This window comes from Salvia splendens, chromosome 15, assembly GCF_004379255.2.
Source record: "Salvia splendens isolate huo1 chromosome 15, SspV2, whole genome shotgun sequence".
Taxonomy (NCBI): domain Eukaryota; kingdom Viridiplantae; phylum Streptophyta; class Magnoliopsida; order Lamiales; family Lamiaceae; genus Salvia; species Salvia splendens.
This window is the reverse complement of record NC_056046.1, coordinates 1901524-1925515: the sequence shown is the minus strand read 5'-3', so window position 1 is coordinate 1925515 and position 23992 is coordinate 1901524. Positions and strand designations below refer to the sequence as shown.

General features: G+C 34.0%; 4 protein-coding genes and 1 non-coding gene across 5 annotated transcripts; 1 reads left to right on the top strand and 4 right to left on the bottom strand.

Moving 5' to 3' along the window:
- The first annotated feature begins 1483 nt into the window (after positions 1–1483).
- Positions 1484–4113, top strand: LOC121767788. Its single transcript, XM_042164115.1, has 3 exons — positions 1484–1711; positions 1901–3771; positions 3860–4113. The coding sequence occupies exons 1-3, from the start codon at positions 1645–1647 to the stop codon at positions 3947–3949; spliced, it is 2028 nt and encodes a 675-aa protein (XP_042020049.1). The 5' UTR covers positions 1484–1644; the 3' UTR covers positions 3950–4113.
- Positions 4114–4246: 133 nt separating this feature from the next.
- On the bottom strand, positions 4247–5046 carry LOC121767789 (suppressor protein SRP40-like). The gene is made up of 2 exons (XM_042164116.1): positions 4691–5046; positions 4247–4616 (listed from the first exon to the last, which is right to left on the bottom strand). Exons 1-2 carry the CDS (start codon positions 4930–4932, stop codon positions 4331–4333), a joined length of 528 nt encoding a protein of 175 aa, XP_042020050.1. The 5' UTR covers positions 4933–5046; the 3' UTR covers positions 4247–4330.
- Positions 5047–8013: 2967 nt separating this feature from the next.
- Positions 8014–8169, bottom strand: LOC121769596. Its single transcript, XR_006043625.1, has one exon. It is a non-coding gene; the product is annotated as a small nucleolar RNA snoR135 (small nucleolar RNA).
- A 1201-nt stretch (positions 8170–9370) lies between these two features.
- On the bottom strand, positions 9371–19069 carry LOC121768612. Its single transcript, XM_042165141.1, has 9 exons — positions 18823–19069; positions 18470–18685; positions 17732–17883; positions 17367–17643; positions 15366–15560; positions 15051–15266; positions 14666–14817; positions 14307–14580; positions 9371–9717 (listed from the first exon to the last, which is right to left on the bottom strand). The coding sequence occupies exons 1-9, from the start codon at positions 19067–19069 to the stop codon at positions 9371–9373; spliced, it is 2076 nt and encodes a 691-aa protein (XP_042021075.1).
- A 2208-nt stretch (positions 19070–21277) lies between these two features.
- On the bottom strand, positions 21278–23068 carry LOC121767501 (acid phosphatase 1-like). Its single transcript, XM_042163783.1, has 3 exons — positions 22611–23068; positions 21644–21853; positions 21278–21557 (listed from the first exon to the last, which is right to left on the bottom strand). Exons 1-3 carry the CDS (start codon positions 23006–23008, stop codon positions 21383–21385), a joined length of 783 nt encoding a protein of 260 aa, XP_042019717.1. The 5' UTR covers positions 23009–23068; the 3' UTR covers positions 21278–21382.
- Between the last annotated feature and the right edge of the window lie 924 nt (positions 23069–23992).

Sequence of the window (23992 nt, the reverse complement as noted above, 5' to 3'; positions counted from 1 at the left end):
CTAAAATAGATAAAAACCCATCTCCTTGGTCTCTTAATTAATAAGTACATAATTCCAAAAATGTCCACCTTCTCGAATTGATTTTCCACCTTCAAAGAAGGGCAATGTGGGGACTTCACTCTGAGAATTTGTTTAAATTCCATTTATTATTACGACTCACCAATTACTGCCCTGTTTGACTTTAAAATAAAAATAAAAAACTAAAAGCAGCCGTTACATTCAAAATCAATAAACAGTATTTCAAAATTCAAAGTTTTTAAAATCTAATAAATGGGAGAGTATTAAGTTATTAATTACATCGATCAGTGTTAATTAATTGATTTGTTAAATACTACTTAGTATATCCCCTTAGATATCTAGACAGTATATTTTAATCTTAAGCTACAGTTTTTTTTATTGTTATTCTTCGAATCTCTTGATATAGTACTGTTTTTAATTGCGATTAATTAATTCCTAATCTTGAATTTGCAACATTATGACGATTGCATTAGCGATGGATCAATCCCTAATATCAGTGTCATGGTTATGGGAAGAAGAGCTTTAGATATAATTATTTAGCTGTTAGTGTTTGAATTAATATCACTGTATTTTTGGATTAATTCAAATGGCCACCCATTTTTATTAAGAACTTGGGTTATTTAAGGGGAGATGTCAAATTACGTCATTTTCATATTTAAAACTTACTATTAGTATAATTTTTCCCTTTGTTAATGTAAAGACAAAACTATTCAAAATTTTTTTTATTAAAACATGACAGAGTGCTATTTTTGATTAGTCATACTTATATTATATACTCAATTAATAACCAAAGTATATCAATGCCAGCACTTGTTGTTTAATAAATTATACTCCTTACTCTTTCTATTACTATTAAATATCCAATTTTACTATTTGAAATGTTTATCATTAAATATTAGTCTACTTTTATAATTTTTATAAGCAAATCTAACATTTTTTAAATTTATTACATTATAAAATTAATACTTCTATATAATTTATTAGCAAAATTTATTTTTTATCAAATTAATTTATTAAAACATGTGCCAAGTCAAATCTAAATTTTTGATGTGGCCGGAGGTAGTATATAGTGCTAACAGTACTTTTATTTAAATATATCATAAATTATGATTTTGAGAAAATTGTCAAAAACTCATGAATTGTTGTCTATCACACAAATTTTAGAATCAATTGATTGCATTGGATATGATAGCCAAAAATTATTCCTAGCATCATTGTCGGGGAGTTAAATAGATGGCATCTACTGTTACCAAAGAAAATGACGTCATTTGATTGAAAGACGTGAATAATATTGTATTTCGACGGTGAATAATTTTACACATATCCGATCTTTATGAGCGACTGACTTTTTAAACCATGGACGAAAAATTAAATTTCAATGTTTTTTTTTGAAGTTGTGGTGGGTAAGAATGTAGGAATGAAGTTATGAAGTTTGCTAATTTGTCCCAAAAAAAGCCGTTAGCCACGTCATAGTTGCCAACGGTCACAAAGAAATGAATTCAAAAAACCATATTCTCAACGGTCACCTCAGTTCGTTCTTACTCAACATTTTCCCATCTTCTCCAATTTTGCCTCCATTTTTCGTTGAATAACCAGAGCACAAGCCCTGAAAATACAGGAAAGGAAATGAAGGGTTTTGAAAAAGGCATCTCTCCTTCGAAATCGAATTCGAACCGCAGTCTCCCGTCTTCTGGTACATTCCCAATTCTTGATTGTGTATTTCTATTTCTTCTTTTAAAGAAGGGATCCGTTTCCATTGATATTTCAGAATCTCCTATATTCTTGATTGTTTATGTCTCTTCGTATTTTGTCTAGTATTCTGCAATTTGGGTCTTTTTAATTTGTGTGATTAGTAGTAATAAGATTCTTGATAATTGGTTAGGATCGGTGGAGAATAATGAAAACGATTCAAAAGGGGAAAAACTGACCCCAAAATTCGCAAACAACAAACCTGCATATGGTAAAAGTTTCATGTCTGGAGTCACAAGAAAGAAAATTCTTGCCGAGATTAAGGGAATTCCAAAGGCTTCTGTTGCTCAAGCTCACGAAAACTCCAATCTTGACTCGGAAAGGAGTCCCCCAAAAAGGAGAGTTTTCGATTCATCTGTGAAGGTTTATGACCCTTTGACGAACTACCTCTCTCCGCGGCCTCGTTTCCTGCGTTTCAATCCCAATAGGCGTCGCGAGATATTCGCGAGATTAGAGAAGGAGTTGAATACCTCTCTTGATTCTGAGGAGGCTAGTGGTGATGAGGAGATTGTAGACTCTTCTCTTTCGCCTCCGAAAGGGAGTGGTGATGGTGATGCCATTGATTGTTGTGAGGTGAAAGAGGAGGGGATTGGGGAGATTGTAGCCTCTTCTCTTTCCCCTCCGAAAGAGAGTGATGTGGATCGGAGAAATGGAGGAATATCTGATGAAGATAATGGCAGTGTTGTTGATGGTTATGAGGGGGAGGAGGAGGAAGAGATGGAGGAGAGGGGAGGGTGTGTTAGAGGATTGTTAAAGCTTCTGTTTACATTGATTGCTTGTTTGTTGTTAACCTCGTACATGTTTCCGATGAACTCACCGACAGATTCAACAACTTTAAGTGGTGTTGTGATCAAGAATGAAACAGTTGAATTTGTCAGCAAGGATTTGAGTGGTAATAGTTTCTTTGAAGTGGGAGATGGAGGTGGTAGCAGTGTTGAGGAGGCGAGAGTCGAGGTGGGAAGTTATCGTGAATCTGATGAGAGAACTGAGGCTCAGATTGTTGAGTATTTGGAGTGGAATAACAGAATTGAGGAGGTAGAAGATGAGGAAGCAAACTATGGTGACAATGAAAACGATGAGAACGTCGAGGCAGAAATTACTGAATATTCAGAGTGGGATGAGAAGGAGATGTTTGAAAATGAGAATGTGGATGGTGAAGATGCACAATTTGAGGGAGTGAGGGATGCTCGATTCGAGTTTAGAGTGGGTGAATCTGAGCATTTGTTAGATGTAAAAAACGATGAAAACGTAGATGGTGGCATCTTGTTGGATATGGAAGTAGTGTCTTCTTATGCTGGTTTGGATGAGGATAGTTTGTCTAAGGAAACAGAGAATTTGGTTAGCCCGGAAACTGCTGAGAGTGAAGATGATAGCTTCAATCCGTTGGAACCTATTTTCGAGGAGACACCAGTGGAGTCCAAAGACACAGATGAGACAGGATCAGTACAAGAAGAGTTGAGTGGTTCTATGGATGAAGCTGATGATATTGGAGATGATGATGATGCTGAAGTTGGAATGGAGAAATCGCAATGGAGCACCATTATTGCTGGCGTTTCAGCACTACTAGTCGTAGTTTCAACATCACTAGCCATCGTTTATCATTCGAGGCAACAATCAAAAAGAGGCACATCTTCTAAAGAAGCACCAAAGCAAAACCTTGCAGTTGAGGGAAATGCAAACCCTGTGCTGCTTCCTTCCATCGATAGGAAAGTCGAGTTCTTGCCTAGAGCTTCGCTGCCATTTCACTCGATGAGAGAAGCCCCCAGAGAACTCTCCAGCCACATCCACGCCCCAACAGTCGAGCTGATTGGTGAAATTGTCGTTGGACAGCCTAGATACTCTGAAAACAATCGAGACAATGCTGCTACATTGTCTTGGACGCGTGGCTCACGCCCTCAAGTGGTTCCTGCGCCGTCTCAGCCATCTTCAGTCGAGCTTCATCCATCTGTCAGTTCCACTTCAAGTGGAAGCTTTACTACTGAAAGAAAGACCTCAAAGAAGGAGGTATTTCATACTTTCCATACTTACAATCTTTGAACCTTTTGTTATCTACCATTTGTTATTTGCTAACTCCATATTTTGCATTTATCAGAGGGGCCAAATTAAAGAAGCCATGGTTGTTCCTACTCGGGTTAGACGATCAAGCAGACTCCGAAATCGACCAGCAGTTATGTCCCAATGAATCTTCATCAGTTAGCTAGGTTCTTGTCTAAAACAGCACCCTCAGTTGTTTCTGCAATCTAAAACAGCACCCTCTTTTGTGATCTAATGTTGTCTTCCAATATCTAGCTGTATTCTTTAGGAACTAATCCTTTTAATCTTTAAATGAAATCAGTTACTACTATATATGCTTTATTTCTATTTCCTACCATTTCTTCCATTCTGATCATTTCATAACTATCTTGATTAGTGCATCTAATACTACTATCTTGCTTTTTTTTATCCAAACAAACACAAAGTGGGATAAAAAGCAACTATCTGAAAATAAAAAAAAGGTATCTCATTTCTGTACTATTTGTGGCTATGAACAATGAAAGAAATTAGACAATGATCACAAAATTGCTTAACATTCCAAGTGAGGGGTAAGGGGGGGCTTGGTGTTGATAACTCCCCCTCTCTTACTGGGAAATGATGAGAGGGAAACACCCTTTGGAGATTTCTTTGCTATGGTGGCCTTAGGTAGAGTATACTGCTTGTAGCTATGCAAACCAGTTCCACAGCTCTTTGAAGCCTTCAAATTTCTCCTAAAAGGAGTAGCTGATTTCTTCACCAGATCTTCAATGCTTGCCACCCTTGAAATTGATGTGAAACTCTCTGATTTCCCTTGATAAAACTGGGAAAGCCCTCTTCTGCAAAAGACTCTTAATTCAGTCTACATAAAATATTAGACACACCCACAAAAAAAAACCAAAACTTTACTCACTTGATAGGCAATTGGTCCATGATCTCTGAAAGATCATAGAGAGCTCCACTGCGGCTCGAGTTCAATGAAGACGAAGAAGAGGATGCATCATCCACTGTATCAGATGAGGTTATGGAGGAGCCATTTGAAGCATCTGAGTCTTCTCCTATGGAGGAAGATGAAGTAGCTGATAATGATTCACTTTCTTCATATTGAATCCATGAATCTTGAAGCATGTTATGACTGTTTTTCCCTGCTTCCATCTTTACCAAAACAAGAACAAATTCAAGCAACTGTTTTTATGAAATAGATGGAGTTATAGTCTTCTCATAAAATGAATAACATGAATTTCTTGGACCAACCAAATGAAACATATATATCGGCATGTAAAATGGGATAAATATGAGTGGATTAGGCTGGTTTTTTTCTCATAACCTTAGGGTGCATAGAGATCCCATGTTACCTACCCTAAAAACAAGACACGTGAACAGCATCTAATGGCGCAGCTGAAAAAGGGACACGTGTAGATTTGAGATTGGGGGTTGAAGGTTGGATTGGGGAAACTATAGGTGAGATTAGAGGGGCCATCAAGTTTGATGATTTTAGGGAAATGTTTATATGCCTTACTTTTTCATGCCTTATCTTTAGATTCGCCATTATCTTCTTGTATGGTTTAAAATGAATTCTTGACTTTGGGATTTTGCCCTACTTTGGACATAGATAAGTTCAGTAGTACTAGGAGGGCATCCACATCCTAGTCACTATCTTCATTCCCACCCAACATATATTGTTAAATGAATAAAACACATGTACATATATCTTCATCTTCCGCACCTCAAAATCTTTTATTACAAGTAATAAAGGATCATTCATATAGTATTAACCGGGTCGGTCTAGCATGCGCAAAATTGTATCTAATGTGTCATTCGAAAAATTCGACAAGTTCATCACCACACATAAATTTTACCATTTTCCTCAACATACTTAGCAAATAACTCAACCATACACTTGCCCGCCAAATTAACAACATACTCCTTTACAATAGGAAATTTGAATTTTTTGTCATGAGAAAATTAAGAATAATATTAAAATTCATGACTTTTGTAGTACAAATCAGAATTCGACAAAGTTCATTATGTCTCTAACAATTTATCCTTAATAAAACAACAACTGTTGTATACTAGTATTAAGTTATAGAGAAGGAATTACATTTGAATCTTTAGTATTGGCATAATACTTTGGAGAAGAAATATCATACTATAATTGTTGGCAATGTGTGTAGCAATAAATCAAGATTTAAAATAGTAGGTAGAGAGAGAAGGTTGGCCATAGGGTGGCACATGGATTTGATAAACATGGGATTGGCCACCTACGCTAAGCAATAACCACATGAAACATTTCTTGCCATTGGTTCCAAATCGACATGACATGGCAAACATATGTCCATATCCATCCATATCCACATATATTATTAAATATTAACTGTAAATTGCTCTTGAAAAAAAAATACTACTACTAAAATTTTACTTGGTCTGAGAAAATGATAAGAATTGGGTCCAAATCAGACGTTGACTGGTCCATGATTTGAGGGTCGATTGTAAATCATAGATAAGCTAACGGTTCAGATTTATTTCTAATTACAACAAAAAAAAAAGTACGCCAATTTAAGATACATAGATGTATAGGGATGTATATTTGTTTAATATTCTACCTTTTCATGCTTTCCTTATCCGAATTGATTAGATAACATATACTATTATCATTGCACGACCTTTTTTCCTCAAAAAATACTTTCACACTAATACTCAAAAGTTGAACAAATACCATATGTTTAGTCCATAAACCATTAAAACATGATTGTCACACCTTAAGATAATGACACTTGTTTTAATGGGATCAATCTTATTATTTAAAATAAGCAATGAATTAAATAATTAAGGCGATATATGATGTTTGGACTTTTTTATTAGCAAACCCAAAATATTATACATATCATTTAGAAGACGATTGTTTGACACAGACCATAATCTGCAATGTAATGGGGATTAGAAGAGTGTAATTTTTTTTTAAAAAAAGTGGTGGGGAAAAGTGCTTCAACATGATCCCCATCATTTTCAATATAAAACCTTATCTTCAATTAAATTGCTGGCATTTTTTCAGACTTAATTTTTTTAAGACTTATCAATAACAAGATGTCAGTTTCCTAGTTGGGGACATATTTTTGAATTAGTCAGATAAGGATGGACTATTCTCCATTATTCACAAAAATATATCATGGGGTTTATGTTTTATATTTGATGATTTAAAAACATAGATTATATAGCAAAAAATATAAATTGATTTTTATAGATTTGAAAATAAATAGGAAACCATTGAATGTTTTATGGAGTAATTTTTCTCCAATACACTGTCTATTTTGTGAGATTAACTCTGATCTTATTAATTTTATAGCAATATATAATTTTGTTTGAATATAAAACTTATTTACTAATAGAAAAAGCTAAATAACAACTTAGCTATGAATCTTTATCTCTCTATAATAAAATGAGACTTTATATTGCAGGTCGAGTATTCAATGTATTCACATCTCCTATTCATTGAGTTTTTTTTAAATTGAAATCTCATCATATTTTTCATAAAAAATAATCAAAAAGTAAAAGAATCAATTCATCAACCAAACACAGAAGTTATGGATAATATAGTGGCAGATTAGTCTTATTTCTTTAATTGGACAATTTATTTGGTGAGGAATCCAAATTTCCATATGCCAAAAAAGAAAAGGAGAGACAACATAATCAAATGAGAGATTCTTGATAAGATTATAATCAATATATGTGTCAAAATCTATCTCCAATTCCATACGAGTCATCAAATTGAAAGGGCCACACATTTTATAAAATTGAAACATACTTATCATTATCAGTGACCTAACTTTTAAATAGCAAGCAACCACACAAATCAGTTGAATAAATTTAAATATTAAACACGTAGTATAAAACAAGATTTTGCAATGCCAATTTTAGGGGAAACATAAATATAACAAGCAAGAACTTGTGCTTCAAAAAATTAAGGCTGTTACTTGCTTGTATGGAACTCCAAATTTCTATATATATGCAAAATTTATTTAAGAATTTTTATACAATGTTGGGCCTCAATTTATAAAGGATATAATGCTGCAAAATTCTTCCGATAAAATCATTTCTAATGATTTAATTGATACCATTAAAAATGAGCACAGCAAAATCGACCAATAAGTAGTAATAAATTTCTTAGTTAATAAAGACCTAAAAATTATGGATGAATCAACAAAAATGGAAGAAAAATAGAAATATGAAATTTGAAGAGAGTGTAGGGAAGATGATTGTTGAAAAATCAATTGAAAAGTATGAATCACAACTGCCCATCTTTCCCTTGTGATTCCAATTTTGCAGAGAACACTTTCGATCAAAGTGCACTTTGAATTAAATTCGCACAACGTCGATACACACTATCTCTGCTTTAGGTTACATTTTCAGAATTTTTAATTCATCCACAATCCAGTAATAATAAGAAGAAAACAATTAGTAATTGAAAGCAGAAAATAGCAGAAAGTTGGAAGAGATGAAGTTGAGATCTGAAGCTGAAATGCGTGGGTTTTATACTGCAGAAATCGGCGTATTGGATTATGAGATTAGGGCTTTGTGCGTTTTTTGTATAGTTAAATACCCAAAACACCCTTCTGCCTTCGATAAGAAATATGGGCTGTAGTTTGGGCCAAATATTTTATCTTGGCGACACCTAAAAGCCCAACCTAACACATGGTGGGACTAATCATATACTCCTACTTAGTACTCACTTCCTCCCGACCTAACTGAGACGTTTCTATTTTGGGACATGAATTTAGGTATTGGTGTTTAGTAAATTAAATTATTAATAGTAAAACAAGAGAGAGAATAAAGTAAGAAAGATAATAGAGTAAAAAAGAGAATAAAGTACTTGAGAGAAAAAAAAATAGATATAAGAGGATAAAGTATGAGAGATGAGTGAGTTAATTATTCTCAAAAGAGAAAACATCTCACCTAGGTTGGAACATACCAAAAAGGAAAAACGTTTGATTTAGGTTGAGACAGATGAAATATTTTATACTAATTCAATATAATTTGAGTTTGACGTTTGTGTATAAAAAACAATGTGAACTGAACGAACATAAGTCAATCAATAATTGGGCCTTTATCAGTAGCCCATGATTATATCAGGAGAAAGAGTGGGCCCATTGCTTTAGTGAGTGACTGTGTTTTGGGCATAATATCCTATCTTGGGAAAACATCTAAAAGCCCAACTACGTAAATACATTCATGAGCCGTTGACGTGGAGTTTTTTTTGACAAAGAAATTTGCGAGTGAACATATCTAAGTCTCCCATAACATATCGATTTCAAGATTGAGCACTAACTAAAATATTTCGATTTAAACCTTGAAGTAATATTATATACTCCCCGGTCCCCCATTAATAATTGTCCACTTTGACTCCGATACGAGTTTTAAGAAATGTAAAGGAAAGTAGGTTAAAAAGTTAGTGGAATATAGGTCCACTTTTATTTATTAGTTTTATAATAAAATGTGAGTGAAATAAGTTAGTGGAACATGTGGCCTACTTACCATTTATGGTAAAAGCGAAAGTGGAAAATTAATGAGGACGGACACAAATGGCAAAAGTGGACAATTAATCAAGGATATCGGAGCTAGCAAGGTAGTTGAGGTTGCTAAGGAGGGTTTCTTCGACATCAAACACCCAACAGTAATTGAGGTAGGCATCCTGTTCGAAGGTCGCGGCGTACTCAAAGGCCTCGTTAGCGAGGGCCTCAACGTCGAGGCTCCACTGGTTCTTCGTGAGGTAGGTTTTGATGTAGTTCTTGCAATAGCTAGGGATAGTGTCCCAGTCGCGGAGGTTGTTGGCCTCTACCCCAACTCGGAAACTCGGGCAATTGATTTTGTAGTTGAAGTCACCGAACTCGGTGAGGCCGGAGGAGGGGCGGCGTAGCTGCCGGATGGGGTTGTCGGCGTTGAAGGCTGCATGGGAAGTTGAGAGTAGGGTTGCAAGGAAAACAAGGAGAGAGAGTCTCATTTTGGAATTTGGAGAGTTGAGAGATGTTGGGATTTTTATGGATATATGATCATATGATTGAGGAAGGGGGTTTAAATAATTGAGCCCTTTTTCAATTGCTCTCTATCTTGTAAAGAATTACCAAATTAGTCAATCAAACAATATGAAAGAATGACACTAATTGAAGTGCTTTAAACAAGAAATTCAAATTAAATCAAATTTTCTTCCGAAGTTCGCTTTTTTTAATTTTTTTTAAATAAAGCAAATTAGCTATAGGGTTATGCCGTAAAATGAAACATTAAATCTTGATGGATGATGAAATCCTATATGATTATGAAAATATGAAGAGACTTATCTCCACAATAGCATTTGATTTTACTACTATTACTTTACAGTCAGTAAATCTGTAGGGTAAGTTAAATATCAGTGTCATTGATAAAAGTAAATGCGGTAGGAACGTCACATTTTTTATATATATATAATAGAGAGATCAAGGTCGAAAATTTGACATCAAGAATCTAACTATGCGTGATTTTTTTTTTCTTCAAGTAAGAAAATTATAATTCGGTAGATGTTTTCAACTATTAGTTAATTGCGTTGAGTTGATCATTTGTAAATTTATAATTGTTTTTAAAAGTTACTAATAATTATTTAAATTTAAGGAGAGTTGCTACTTGCTAGAAAACAGAAACACGAGGAGAGAGGGACAATAATTATGGATTTCATATCATGCATGGTGATGGTACGCATGTTATGAAGTAGTTGATGAAATTGAATTTATAATTCTTTGCATTCATTTTTTCCGAGGCACGAGATTTAAGAAAGTACTGGACTTGCCTAGTGGGGTTTTGAGTTTGATTTGTGCTGTCATAGTTACATAGTAATCCGTCGGGAATATTCTGACATTGGGGAATTCCGCTTTTAGAGCAAGTAATGATAAAAAGGAGTTTCTTGTCGGGCCGGAGGGTGGGGCCGCCAAAGCGACGAAATCGTCTTTTTTGCTACAATGATAAAAAGGAGTTTCTTGTTAAACTTAACGGCGACGTTATTGACAGCCTTCAAACACCCTTGACCGTCGTAGGCTGACGTGTCGTCAGTGGTTAAGCCGTTAGAATGTACGGATAGCAGCCTAGAGGGGCGGCTGAGGTGTATCGTACTAGCGTCGCACCCATTTTGAGCACCTCCTGCATATTAAATTATAGTAATTAAAATGATACAATTATAACTAAATTGGGAATTAGAGAGTGTTAATTAATTACTCTTGCAGCGTTGATTTGGGCCTCGACTATGAGAGGGACGTAGTTTGTTTCTTCTTGGATGGATTTGTCTTGGACTAATGCGTAGCCGACGTCGTTTAATTCGCCGAATTCGATTACTATAGAAGCGTTTGAGATCTGCCTCTTTGCACACTCTGATTAGGAGATACCAACACATTATATCCGATTAAATTCAATATAAATTTTTATAAAAATATTAAAAACAACAATCCCTAAATGAAAATTGATTAATTTTGATACTATGAAACAGTATATAAGTCTGAGAGATTTAATTACCTGTTTGACTAGTGCAATGTGATTGAAGAAATGTTCTAAACCAAGTTAATTGAGTGTCAAGAGGAGTATTATAAGGTGGGACAACAATTCCCCTTGATTGAAAAAAATGAGGCATTAAGAGACGTGCTTCTCGCTACTGCAAATATGACTCCGTCGTAGCTTCTAGAAGCATTGATTGACAAGTATGGTACGATGTTGGGCAGGCCAACAGCTTCACCTGTAAATTTTATAAATTTTACATTAAAATTCGTGTTATTAACTATTAATTGCAAAATGTGATCAATTACTCTAGGAAATTAAACATTTCATCATACCCACGTAGTCGACCTCGAGGTGGCCATCAGACCAACGGCCAGTAGGAAAGCCTGGGAAAGTGACGCCGTAAGGGTCACGTGTGGGTGGGAAAAGAGGCCCGACCGGTGGAACCCTAACGGCGTTTCCTATATCGGATATTCCGTCGCCAAAGCGGTACATGATTTCAAATGGGCATATCCTATTTTGTAGGCATTATGCTATGGATTTGGGGGTATTTTTGGGATACCAAAAGTAATTATGAAGAATACTACGCTAGTTAGATGTTATATTCCTATATATTGTCCACTTCCATTACTTATAATTTTGATGATATGTGATACATATTTCGATGTAAAGTTGGTAAAAATGGAATGAGAGGAAGAATAGTTAATTAATAAATAATTACTTATATAAGTAATTAACAAATAGAGTCATTTTAAATAATTACTTATATAAGTAATTAACAAATAGAGTAAAAATGACGTGATAAAATCCAAACTCTAAATATTGTACAAACTCCAAACTATGATCTGGATCGTAAAAAAATGTCAACAGATGATAAAATAACAACAGAGAATATCAACATAGTGTCAACGGTTGACATTGTGTTGATATTGAGTTGACATCAAAATCTTGAAATTTTACACTGTGTTGACATTGTGTTGATGTTGTGTTGACACTTTGTTGAAAAGTTTGAAGTTTGTATAATATATAGAGTTTGCATTTTATCAGTAGCCTAGAGTAATATACTATATTTTCTATGAAAATGCCATTTTTTTAGACAATAGTAGCAAGTGGGAGTACTACTATTTTGTAGTAGTAACTAAATTGAATATAGTATTTTTATTTTTAGAAACAAATCATTTTTATTTACCTAAATAAAAAAGAGAAGTAATTCATCTTTATTAAGACTTAGAAAAAATTATTTTTTACTTATAAAAGTCTAAAATATATTTTTTTCACAAAATAAATAAACTTAATTACGTATTTCTGTGCATACATACTTCAACGTAACTAAACTATCTCAATAATAAAGTTCGACAGAACCGACGAAATAATTTTAATGGTTAATAATGTGATTACGTTTTCTCTTATTAATTAGAGACTAATAAACTTCAAAATCAAAGTTATATTCCATCCATCCCAATTATTATACTCAACACACTTTCCTTTTATTTTGTCCTAAATAAAATGATACACTTTTATATTTGGAAACTCTTGCTCTCTCCAATTATTATACTCAACTAATTTTTCTCTCTCCAACTAAAATATTCAACTCTCTTTTTCTCTCCATATAATACCTACATCCACATTTTTACATTTTCTCTCTTCAATTAAATATATTAATCAACAACTCATAAAATTATGTGCTGAACGTGTATTATCTTATTAGGAATGCCAATCGCTAGTTAACATCGAGTTACTGCATATAGAATTCGTCTACTCTCGAATTGCAAATGAAATAATATGTAATTTCACTATCCATCATTTCTAATTTTTTCAATGTTAATTTGACTCATTACCTATTATCTTCTATATACCTAACTCTTACTAATAGAACTATTAAAGCTTATGACGTGTATCCTTCTTAGCATTTCAATGGTATTAAAACATATAGACATGTGAGAACATTTGTACTGCAATAATCTTATTAGTTATGAATCACTTGGACTAAATTAACTTACATGATATAAAGTTTGCGATTTTTTTCTAAATGTAACGATATGTATTTTAATTGTTATATCTATATATAGCCGTGCCTAATTACTTGCATATACCACTGAGTCAACTTCTATTTCCAGTTCTTTATACCACTACTTAAGATTATTAACCTTAAAAATCAACGTTGACCTAACTTTTTGATATAATTTGGTTGGTTGACCTTAAAAAGGAAATGAATACATCTATATATATATATATATAAAATTACTTCTCCCTCCGTCCCCAAAGAGTATTAACTAATTTTTTTTTCGTACATCCCCAAAGAGTGTGAACTTTCTAATTTTGAAAAATTCAAACAACACATTGCCCCTACACATCATTTTATTTACAACTTATACAATTACCATTAACAACTTATACCATTATACTAACATTATTTCCACTACCTACCTCTCTCTCTCTCTCTCCCCTATTTACTAAAACTCGTGCTGAACTCATTGTTCATACTCTTTGGAGACGGAGGGAGTATTTAAATCACACATACTTCACCCTAAAACAACTCACAATGAAGAGTTAGTTAAGAGAGTTATTTCTTTAATTGGCATAATAACACCTTATTATAGTATTACAATTTTTCTACAATCTGCAGTAATTTTAAAGCATACATTTATATAGTTATATTAGTGTGCATCCGAGCAGCAACAGCGCCGGCACAATTTGTATGGCTACAACATTACGATACACTTGTTGTGTAAAGTGAAAACCATCCCAATAAATGGAGTTTTTAGGGTTTGGGCAAGAAGTCACATTAGGGCTTCCACACAACCTCTTGATATCAAACTTATATCTTCTTCCCCTAACTCCGCAACAAGCCCTCAACGCAGGATTTCTACGCCCCGCACCTGTTAATTTTACATCATCAAACCACACGTAACACGAATTCAAAACGACACTATAGTTAATATTGATCGGGCAATTGAATTTATATTTCCTTTAATTCTACTGTAGTTAAGTCATTTTTTTTTTCAGGAAAGTACTGGACTTACCTAGTGGCATTTTGAGTTTGATTTGTGCTATCACAGTTTCGTAGTAATCCGTCGGTAATATTTGAACATTGGGGAATTCCGCTTGTAGAGCAAGTAAAGATAAAAGGAGATTCTTGTTAAACTTAACGGCGACGTTATTAACAGCCTTCAAACATCCTAGTCCGTCGTAGGCTGACGTGTCATTGGTAGTTAACGCCGTTAGAATGTAGGGATAGCAGCCTAGAGGGGCAGCTGTGGTGTATACTACCCGCGTCGCACCCAATTTGATCACCTCCTGCATATAAAATAATAATTAAAATGATATTAATTAAGATGTTAATTGTAATTAAATTGGGAATCAAGAAGTGTTGATTAATTACTCTTGCAGCGTTGATTTGGGCCTCGACTATGAGTGGGATGTAGTTTGTTACTTCTTGGATGGATTCACCTTGGACTAATGCATAGCCGATGTCGTTTAGCTCAGCGAATTCGATAATTATAGAAGACTTCGAGGGATGCCTCTTTGCACACTCTGATTAGGGACGAACGGAAATAAAAATAATATTAATTAGAAAGTGTATATAAATGATAGGAGTAGTTGAGTAATTTTTGTGGATGTATCAATACTTTTCAAACTTTGATAACCAACAATAATGATTGTAACATAATAAAATATTGTAAATTAAATGTTAGAACACTTTAATTAATAATTGTGGATAATTAGAAAAAACAATATGAAAAATATATAAATCTGAGAGATTTAACCTGTTTGACTAGTGCAATTTAATTGGAGAAATGTTCTAAACCAAGTCAATTGAGTGTCAAGAGGAATATGAAAAGGTGGGACACCAATTCCTCTTGATTCAAGAAATGAAGCATTAAGAGATGTGCTTCCTGCTACTGAAAATACGACTCCATCGTAGCTTCTAGAAGCATCAATCGACAAGTATGGTACAATGTTGGGCAGGCCAACAGCTTTAGCTGCAAAGTTTTATCAATTTTATATTAAAATTCGTATAGTTAGCTATTATTTACAAAATGTGATCAATTATGTTAGATTTTAGAAACATTTCATCATACCCACGTAGTCGATCTCGAGACGGCCGTCAGACCAACGGCCAGTAGGATAGCCGGGGAAAGTGACGCCGTAAGGGTCACGTGTGGGTGGGAGAATAGGCCCAAATGGCGGAACCCTAACGGAATTCCCGTTATCGGATATTCCGTCGCCAAAGCGGTACAATATATGAAATGGGCATTTACTATTTTTGGCTGAAGCTGTACCAGCAACCATGAACAGAAGAAATACTACTATGATTTTGTAGGACATCATATTTGATTTGGAAACTTTTATATTGGGAGAGGAGGTTTATATAGGCATTATATATAGTAGTACATAAAAATGGAGTGAGGAAAAATAGTTAGTTGAAGCAGGATAAATAAGATGATAGTGACTATAATTGATTAACTAAGCTGGAATAATTATAAACAAATAGAGTAATATATTTTCTATGTAAAATGACTTATTTAGACAATATGAAATCTTATGTAGTTCTAGTACTGCTATTCTGTAGAAGTAAGTAAATTAATTGAATATAGTAACTTTACTTTTAGAAACAAATCATTTTTATTGAAATATTAAAAAGAGAAGTAAATCATCTTTATTAAGACATAAAAGTATTTTCTAACTTATATATGTCATAAAAAATATATATGTGTGTATGCATACATCCTTCAACGTAACTAAACTATCTCAACAAAAAAGTTGGACAGAACCGATCGATGGGATTAATTTAATGGTTTAATAATGTGATTACGTTTTATCATATTGCTAATTAATTTAAGAGTAGTAAACTTCACAATCAAAGTTATACATAATTAAAATTAAAAATTAATGCTATTCCTAATTAGGAATGCCAGTCGATTGTTAACACCGAGTTACTGCATATAGGATTCGTCTACTCTCGAATTGCAAAATGAATAAAGTAAACTATGTAATTTCACTATCCATCATTTATAATCATTCCAGTGTCAATTAGACTCACTACCTATTATCTTCTATATTAAAAAAATTTAGTTTTCAAAAGTTTAGCTAACGCACTCCAACTGCTTGATAAAATGCCTGAAGGCCTAATTACTTTTGCATATACCACTGAGTCTTCTTAATTCCAGTTCTTTACTTAAGATTATTACGCTTAAAATCAACGTTGTGCCTAACTTAAATCACACAACAACTCAGAATGAAGAGTTAGTTAAAACTTAAAAGGGGTCAAAATATGAAAATGGTAATTTATTTCTTTAATTGGTATTATAACACCTTATTATAGTATTACAATTTTTCTACAATCTGCAGTAATTTTGAAGCATACATTTATATAGTTATATTGGTCTGCATCCGAGCAGCAACAGCGCCGGTAAAACTTGTATGCCTATTACACTACGATACACTTGTTGTGTAAAGTGCAAACCATCCCAATATATGGAGTTATTAGGGTTTGAGCAAGCGGTCACATTAGGGCTCCCACACAACCTGTTGTTATCATAGTTATAACTTCCCCCGACTCCGCAACAAGATCTCAACGCGGGGTTTCTAAGCCTTGAACCTGTTTCACATCATCAATACACACGTAACGCGAATTCGAAATGTTAGTATATATAGTAGTAGATAATTAGATATTGGACTACTGGAGTTGCCATGTACTCCCTTCGTCTAGTAATAGGAGTCTTGCTATTTTCAGCACGAGTTTTAAGAAATGTGAACTGAAGAAATTAGTGCAATATGAGTCTATTTACTATTTACATATCATCTACAGTAAAAGTGAAATGCGACTTATACAATGTCAAATAACAAAATGATGAATCACCTAGTCAATAATTGGTCATTTGGATGCTAAGGATATAGCTAGCGAGGTGATTCATCATTCTGTTGTCAGATGCTGTGATTAATTTTGGTTGTAAATTGAACTTAATTCAAAGTTAGGGTTTTTAAACTAAAAACTCGAGTTAGATATCTTTTTTTTTTGGAAAATGCTGAAAATCCGAAATTCGAACTATGATCAATTCAAAACACATACTAGGACTTACCTAGAATTGGGGTTTTGAAATTGATTGGCACTCTCAGAGTTGCGTAGTAATCGGCAGGCAAAATATTGACACTTGGAAATTCTACTTTCAGAGCGAGGAAAGATGCCGTGAGATTAGCGTTGAACTTGACGGCGATGCTGTTCACCGCCCTCAAACATCCTAGTCCGTCGTAGGCTGACGTGTCATTGGTAGTTAACGCCGTTAGAATGTAGGGATAGCAGCCTAGAGGGGCGGCTGTGGTGTATACTACCCGCGTCGCACCCAATTTGATCACCTCCTGCATACTAAATTATCATTAAAATGATAGTATTAAGAATTTTAAATGTAATTAAATTGGGAGTTAATAAGAAGTGTAGATTAATTACTCTTGCAGCGTTGATTTGGGCCTCAACTAAAAGTGGGACGTAGTTTGTTACTTCTTGGATGGATTTGCCTTGGACCAACGCGTAGCCGATGTCGTTTAGTTCGGAGAATTCAAATAATACAGCTGAATTTGAGGGTTGCCTCTTTGCACACTCTACATATGTCACATATGTTAACTTATTAGGAGATATCATATATGTTTTCGATATGAATTTATACAAAAAAACATTATAGTATAACAAACCCTAAATACACCGTGTATTGTGAGTGGAGAAAGGATGTCACAGTCACCTTAAAGATATTGTTCGAATGATTAAAAAATATGTTGTGAGTGGAGGAAGTTGTGGGGAGGGGTGGACAGAGAAGAAAAAAGATTGGTAGGACTTAGGAGCTATGTTTTCTAAGAGTATATTCAAGAATATATTTTTTAGGTGATTCAGATCATTGATAGGACGTTTGCATAACGAATTAAGTGAAATTTGGATAAATTTGAAGGCTGTATAGAAGAGAAAAAATTGAATAACACAAGTTTGGTTGTGTTTTCCAATTCTGTTGAGTCATGTGGTAGAAAGGAGATTGATATGTTAAAAATAATACTATGTCACGACTTAGTGTATATTAATGAAAGCGGATGTAACCAATCACAATGATTATAACAAAATAAAATCTTGTTAATTAAATGTTAAAAACACCATAACTAATATGAAACATAGTAGTACTATAAATATGAGAAAATTAACCTGTTTGATTAGCGCAATTTGATTGGAGATATGATCTAAACCAATTTAATTGAGTGTCAAGAGGAATATCATATGGTGGAGTAGAAATGCCCCCTGATTCAAAAAACGATGTATTAAGAGCCGTGCTTCCTGCTACTGAAAATATGACTCCATCGTAGCTTCTAGAATCATACATCGACAAGTATGGTACAATGTTGGGCAGACCAACAGCATCAGCTGCGAAACAACAATATTCAAATCACTTTTTCTTTCATATTTTACAAATTATATTAAAACTTGTGTAATTTAGTATAGAACTATTGATAGTATTAGTGGCAGAGGGAGCATGTTGGAAATTAAACACTTCAACGTACCCACGTAGTCAACATCGACACGTCCGTTGGACCAACGCCCGGTGGGGCTTCCGGGAAAAGTGACTCCGTAAGGGCTACGTGTGGGTGGGAGGAGAGGGAGAACCCTAACGGAGTTTCCGGTATCGGATATTGCGTCGCCAAAGTGGTACAAGAATTGAAATGGGCATTTGGTGTTGTTCCTATTTTGGGCCGAAGCTGTGCCAGCAACTATGAGCAAAAGAAAGGCTATGATTTTAATGGACTTCATGTTTGATTTTGAAACTTTCCATATTGGGAGGTGCTTTATATAGTCCCTCAGGTATAGGCTGGGGGTATTTTAGTGATTATCGAAAGAATATTTATTAATATTATTGCAATGATCGAATATACTATTGATTTGATAGATAAGTGTCACAGATGTTAAGATTCATAGTTTTTCTAACTAATTTTTAAAATTGCGGGAAATATAAGAATTTGTCTTTTATACTATCATTATGCCTGTAAAATATGCATATAACAAATAATAAAATATAATCAAAAGTAAAATCTAGCTAGTGAGGCTACGAGGCATAAGAAAACTCATTAATAGTTGAAGTACCGTAACTAACCCTGTAATAAGAGTTCTAGCTAGCCGTGCCTAATTAAAATTTGCATTTCCTTTTCCTTTTTCGCATTAATTAATATATATATCTTCCTACTAATTAAAGATTAGTAAACTTCAAAATAAGAAAGTTGACATGCATTGAGTTACTACTAAATATAGGTGGCAAATTAATGAAGATTTCCCAATTCTTTATTCCTACTTTAACTAACAACGAAATATTAATGCATAAGTTGTTACAATTAAAACTATAGATCTAGAGAAACAAAAGATGAAAAGAATGTTATTAAAATAATTGGTCCAAACATATGTATACTTTAATTTATATATAGATTTATTTTTTAATTTAATAACAATATTTTTAATTCTCCATTATATACAGTTATATTTTCATATTTGCAAGTAAGGCATGGGGTAAGGTGGCCATATGGATATTCAAATATTGTGGTTAACTACATATATGTAATGTACCCAATACCCATACCAGTGCCCATAGCATATCCATTAAGTTGTTAAGCATTTATTTTCCCTATTCATCATGTACAAAATTTTCAAAATGTCAATTAGATTCATTACCTATTATCCTCTATATACCTAACCCATAACAATAGAATAGTAAAGCTTTTGACCCTATCTATCTAGTTAAAAATCAATTCAAGACAAAAGTTTTTATGCGTTCCGCCCTTACTATAATCGCGGATCCTAATCCGAGCCACCACCCGCTAAATGTAACTGAATAATGAATAAAATTGACAATTTTAATGAATAAAAGTGATTGTTTTTTTAGAATAATAGTGGAGTGTTATTTAAAACTAATCGTTGCACCAAAATTGTCACTTATGTTAAATGACTACAGTGTTACTACATGTGTCCCAAAAGTATAAAGTATTACTCCCTCCGTTCCATAGTAGTAGGATCATTTCATTTTCTTCACCCATTTTCAAAAAATGATACTCCCTCCGTCCCGGGCTACTCGCCCCTTTTCTTTTCGGCACGGAGATTAAGGAATGAGTGTATAGGAAAGTCAAAAATTACGGCTGTAGGTGAAAATTTTTACTAAAAATGGAAAGAGTGCAAGTAACTTGGGACGCCCAAAAAGGAAATAAGTGCGAGTAGTGCGGGACGGAGGGAGTAATAAATAGTTAAATTGGAAAAAGAGTAAAGTAAGAGAGAGAATAATATAGAGGAGAGTCTTATCTATAGTATTGTCTTTCTTACTTTACTTTTTCTCCACTTTAACTATTTATAATTATTTTTTCAAAATGAGTGCTCAAAATCAAATGACTCTACTACTGTGGAACGGAGGAGTATTTCACAAACATTTAGTAGTACTATTTAAATTAAACTAGCTATAATAGAGATTCAAATTAAATTTTATTAAAATTATAAAATCTCAATATCAAATGAAGCATATCTTAATCAGCCCATAATCTTTTGAAAACAAGCTAGTAGGCCCGTTAATAATAATTTTAGTTAGTTGAAATCAAAGCCCATAAAAATACGAGACCCAAATTATACTAAGCAACAGTATTGCTTAGTATAATATAGTAACAAAATCTTTAGTAACAGCTAGCATTAAAGCTATATCTTTGGCCGCCAGTTTGGATGTCTTGACCACCATTTTTCGACCTAATTATAACCGGAACAGTAAACTAGGTGGTCTGATTCTGGTTGCAAAATATTCAAACCGCGCGTGAATCAACGATTTAGTCAAAAATCATGAAAACTTGAAAGAAAAAAAAACACGAAAAAACCACCAGTTTATGAACCGAAACCAGAGTTGCTAAGTTAATTTGGCTCAAAACCAGAACCATTGGGATCTATCACAGGCTGATTCCATCTTATGAGGCCAATCAACTCAACATGAGGCTCCAGTTAACCATAATGGAAAGTTCAATTTATTTCAAAATGATGATTAAACTCCAAATTGGTTACATTTATTTGACAAAATCAAGTAAAGATGGTATATTCATTACATGGTCATCCTATGTAATACATTGGATCAGGCACTTTGAATGTCCTATTTCCAACATTAGTACCAATCAAATCACTCCATTGATCCCCAATATTTCCCACAATTCTATAACCTTCATTCACCAACTCTGTTCTTCTCTGGGATTTGTAATCCACAGATGATCCATGGTCATTTTCTCCCCTGTATTAATACCACTCTTAATTAAAGAATAATCATAATTAAATAACATAACCAAATAATAATTATGTTATGTAATCATGTCTTACTTGAGAATGAGCTTTTCCCAGTTGTAATAACCAGCTTGGTTTAAATTGAGTATCTTTATGTCTGTGTATGCATCAAGTGTTCCTGAAATGAAGGCAGTCTTAAACCCTAGAGATAGCACCGTCTTGTAGAGCCGGAGGATCGCCGGAATCGCCGGTGCTGTACCTTCCGCCACCCACTGATTAAACCCTGTTTCGTTGTATTCTATTGCCCTTCATCCAAATAAATTAAGAATGGTTAGTGCTAAATCAAATACTGATGTAGCAATAAAACCACATCATTTTGAACTAAAACTGAAGATAATTAACGATGTCAATTTATTCTAAACAACGTGATTTTGTTGCCACATCATATTTGATTTTAACACATCACTTTTAAATTTTTACCATCGTGGAATAATTGCGAAACATTAAAAGCTAGTATAACTTTATATTCTCAAAAATTACGGGATTAACCAGCCAACAAAAAATTAAATACTACTCTCCCCGTTCCATTTCCATAGCAGTAGAATTATTTTGCTATTTTCTTATGTTCCGTAGCAGTGGAGTCATATCCCATTTTCCTTTATTCTTCATTTACTTAACCACAATTTTTCTTAAATTCGTGCTAAAAAACGCCCTCACTACTATGGATCGGAGAGAATATCAATTATCCCTTTTTTACACCGTCTATACAAATTATTTGGGTGAACAACAAACAATAATTTGGAGTACACATTCTACTAATTCATTTTTCCATTTTTTTTTACAAAGTCAAACAATTTCATAAATCCTACTCCGAGTCAAAACGGAGTTATGAATGGAGGACGAGGTGTACTATAACAAGTAATATCATATCATTATTTTCACATGAAATATTTAAAACCTCCCTTTTGTTGAGATCTAAAAATCTTATCATGATCTTTTGCTTCAACAACGTCTTGATTTTTCAAGAAATGAAATTATATAAAATCTGAAATAAAAAAGTTACCCAAATTGGACGTCGGATCGAGCATAGTAAGGAAGATTAGAAAGGGATGTTTCATCAATATCAAACACCCAAAGATCTTTGCCGTCGCCGGCGACTTGGATGCTCTTTGCGTATTCAACGGCGGCTTCCGCCACGACCTCGATGTCGCGGCGGTACTGGCGGCCGAGCATGTAGTTGCCGACGTAGTCCTCGCACGACTGAGGCACCACCTTCCAGCTCCGGAGGTTGTTTGTCTCCACCGCCAGCCGCCAGCTCAGGCAGTCCAAGCCCTCCACGCGGCGCCCTCCGCTGCCGAAGCGCGGCCGGAGCAGCCGGATTTGGGCTGGCTCGGCTGCATTAGATGTTGATAGTAAGGTTAATGCAATTGCAATGTATACAAACCCTATGATGAGTTCCATTTTCTTTTTTGAGTTTGTGTTTCAAATTGAGTGAATGATGCTTGTTTTAGTAATTAGTAGTAGTACATTTTTATAGTGTTGAAGTTTGATTTGATACTATTATTTATTTATATAAATATTGATTCATAATATTTGTGTGTGTCCACTTACGAAGGAACTTGGTCCACCATTTTTGCTACAGTAAGCAACCTTTATTTTTTTTAAATTAAATCTACAACCTTTTAGTTTAACTTTTATAGTTATTTCAATAATTTCTCCATTTGTCAATTAGTAATAGTTACTCTCTCTGTCCCACTCAAGATGATCATATTCTTGAGTGACACGGGATTTAGTTACTCTCTCTGTCCCACTCAAGATGACCATATTCTTGAGTGACACGAGATTTTAGGAAGTGTTGTTAGATGGAATAAAGTAGAGAGAAAAAAAGTAGTTGAATATTTTAATGAGAATAGAGGAGAGATGAAGTTATTTCTAAAATTGGAAAATGATCATCTTAATTAGGACAAACAAAAAAGGAAAGGTGATCATCTTGAATGAGACGAAGAGAGTATTTAATTTAGAATTGCAAATTGAACCTCAAGAAGTCCCAACTCTCGAGTTAATTGCATGAGAGCATTCACAACGGATGTCCAATTATATCGGAACAAGGATGGGGTTTGTCTGAAAACACACCTGATGAGAATTTGTTTGTGGCGGAGGAAAGAGGTAGTAATAAGAAAAATAGCACTAGGGGGATCTACATTCCATTAATTTCTTTTATTTTCTATAAATTTTAAATCTAGCTCTGTCGAGTTGAAGCGTAACATTTAATCCCAAATGTATTAGTAGTATGCATTATTGATGCCGGTAATGAAAGGAACCTTTCACACGTGATAGTTGTAAGTGGTGCCCTGTATCTTTTGGTTCTTGCAAAATGACATAATGAGCAAAAATATAAAATCATATCCTTATAAACTCAGTGAAATAAAAAATTATATACTGATG

Excerpts from the sequence above, each read along its gene's own strand:
- LOC121767788 (XM_042164115.1), top strand. The coding sequence starts at position 1,645 with ATGAAGGGTTTTGAAAAAGGCATCTCTCCTTCGAAATCGAATTCGAAC. Across the intron at positions 1,712-1,900 it reads CCGCAGTCTCCCGTCTTCTG|GATCGGTGGAGAATAATGAA; the intron begins GTACATTCCCAA and ends ATAATTGGTTAG. Across the intron at positions 3,772-3,859 it reads GAAAGACCTCAAAGAAGGAG|AGGGGCCAAATTAAAGAAGC; the intron begins GTATTTCATACT and ends TGCATTTATCAG.
- LOC121767501 (XM_042163783.1), bottom strand. The coding sequence starts at position 23,008 with ATGGAACTCATCATAGGGTTTGTATACATTGCAATTGCATTAACCTTA. Across the intron at positions 21,854-22,610 it reads CGATCCGACGTCCAATTTGG|GGCAATAGAATACAACGAAA; the intron begins GTAACTTTTTTA and ends ATTTGGATGAAG. Across the intron at positions 21,558-21,643 it reads TGGGAAAAGCTCATTCTCAA|GGGAGAAAATGACCATGGAT; the intron begins GTAAGACATGAT and ends GTATTAATACAG.
- LOC121768612 (XM_042165141.1), bottom strand. The coding sequence starts at position 19,069 with ATGAAGTCCATTAAAATCATAGCCTTTCTTTTGCTCATAGTTGCTGGC. Across the intron at positions 15,561-17,366 it reads TTTCAAAACCCCAATTCTAG|CTTCAGCCAAAAATAGTAAA; the intron begins GTAAGTCCTAGT and ends TTGCTGGTACAG. Across the intron at positions 14,818-15,050 it reads AAATTGCACTAGTCAAACAG|AGTGTGCAAAGAGGCATCCC; the intron begins GTTAAATCTCTC and ends GTCCCTAATCAG.
- LOC121767789 (XM_042164116.1), bottom strand. The coding sequence starts at position 4,932 with ATGGAAGCAGGGAAAAACAGTCATAACATGCTTCAAGATTCATGGATT. Across the intron at positions 4,617-4,690 it reads ATGGACCAATTGCCTATCAA|AAGAGGGCTTTCCCAGTTTT; the intron begins GTGAGTAAAGTT and ends AGTCTTTTGCAG.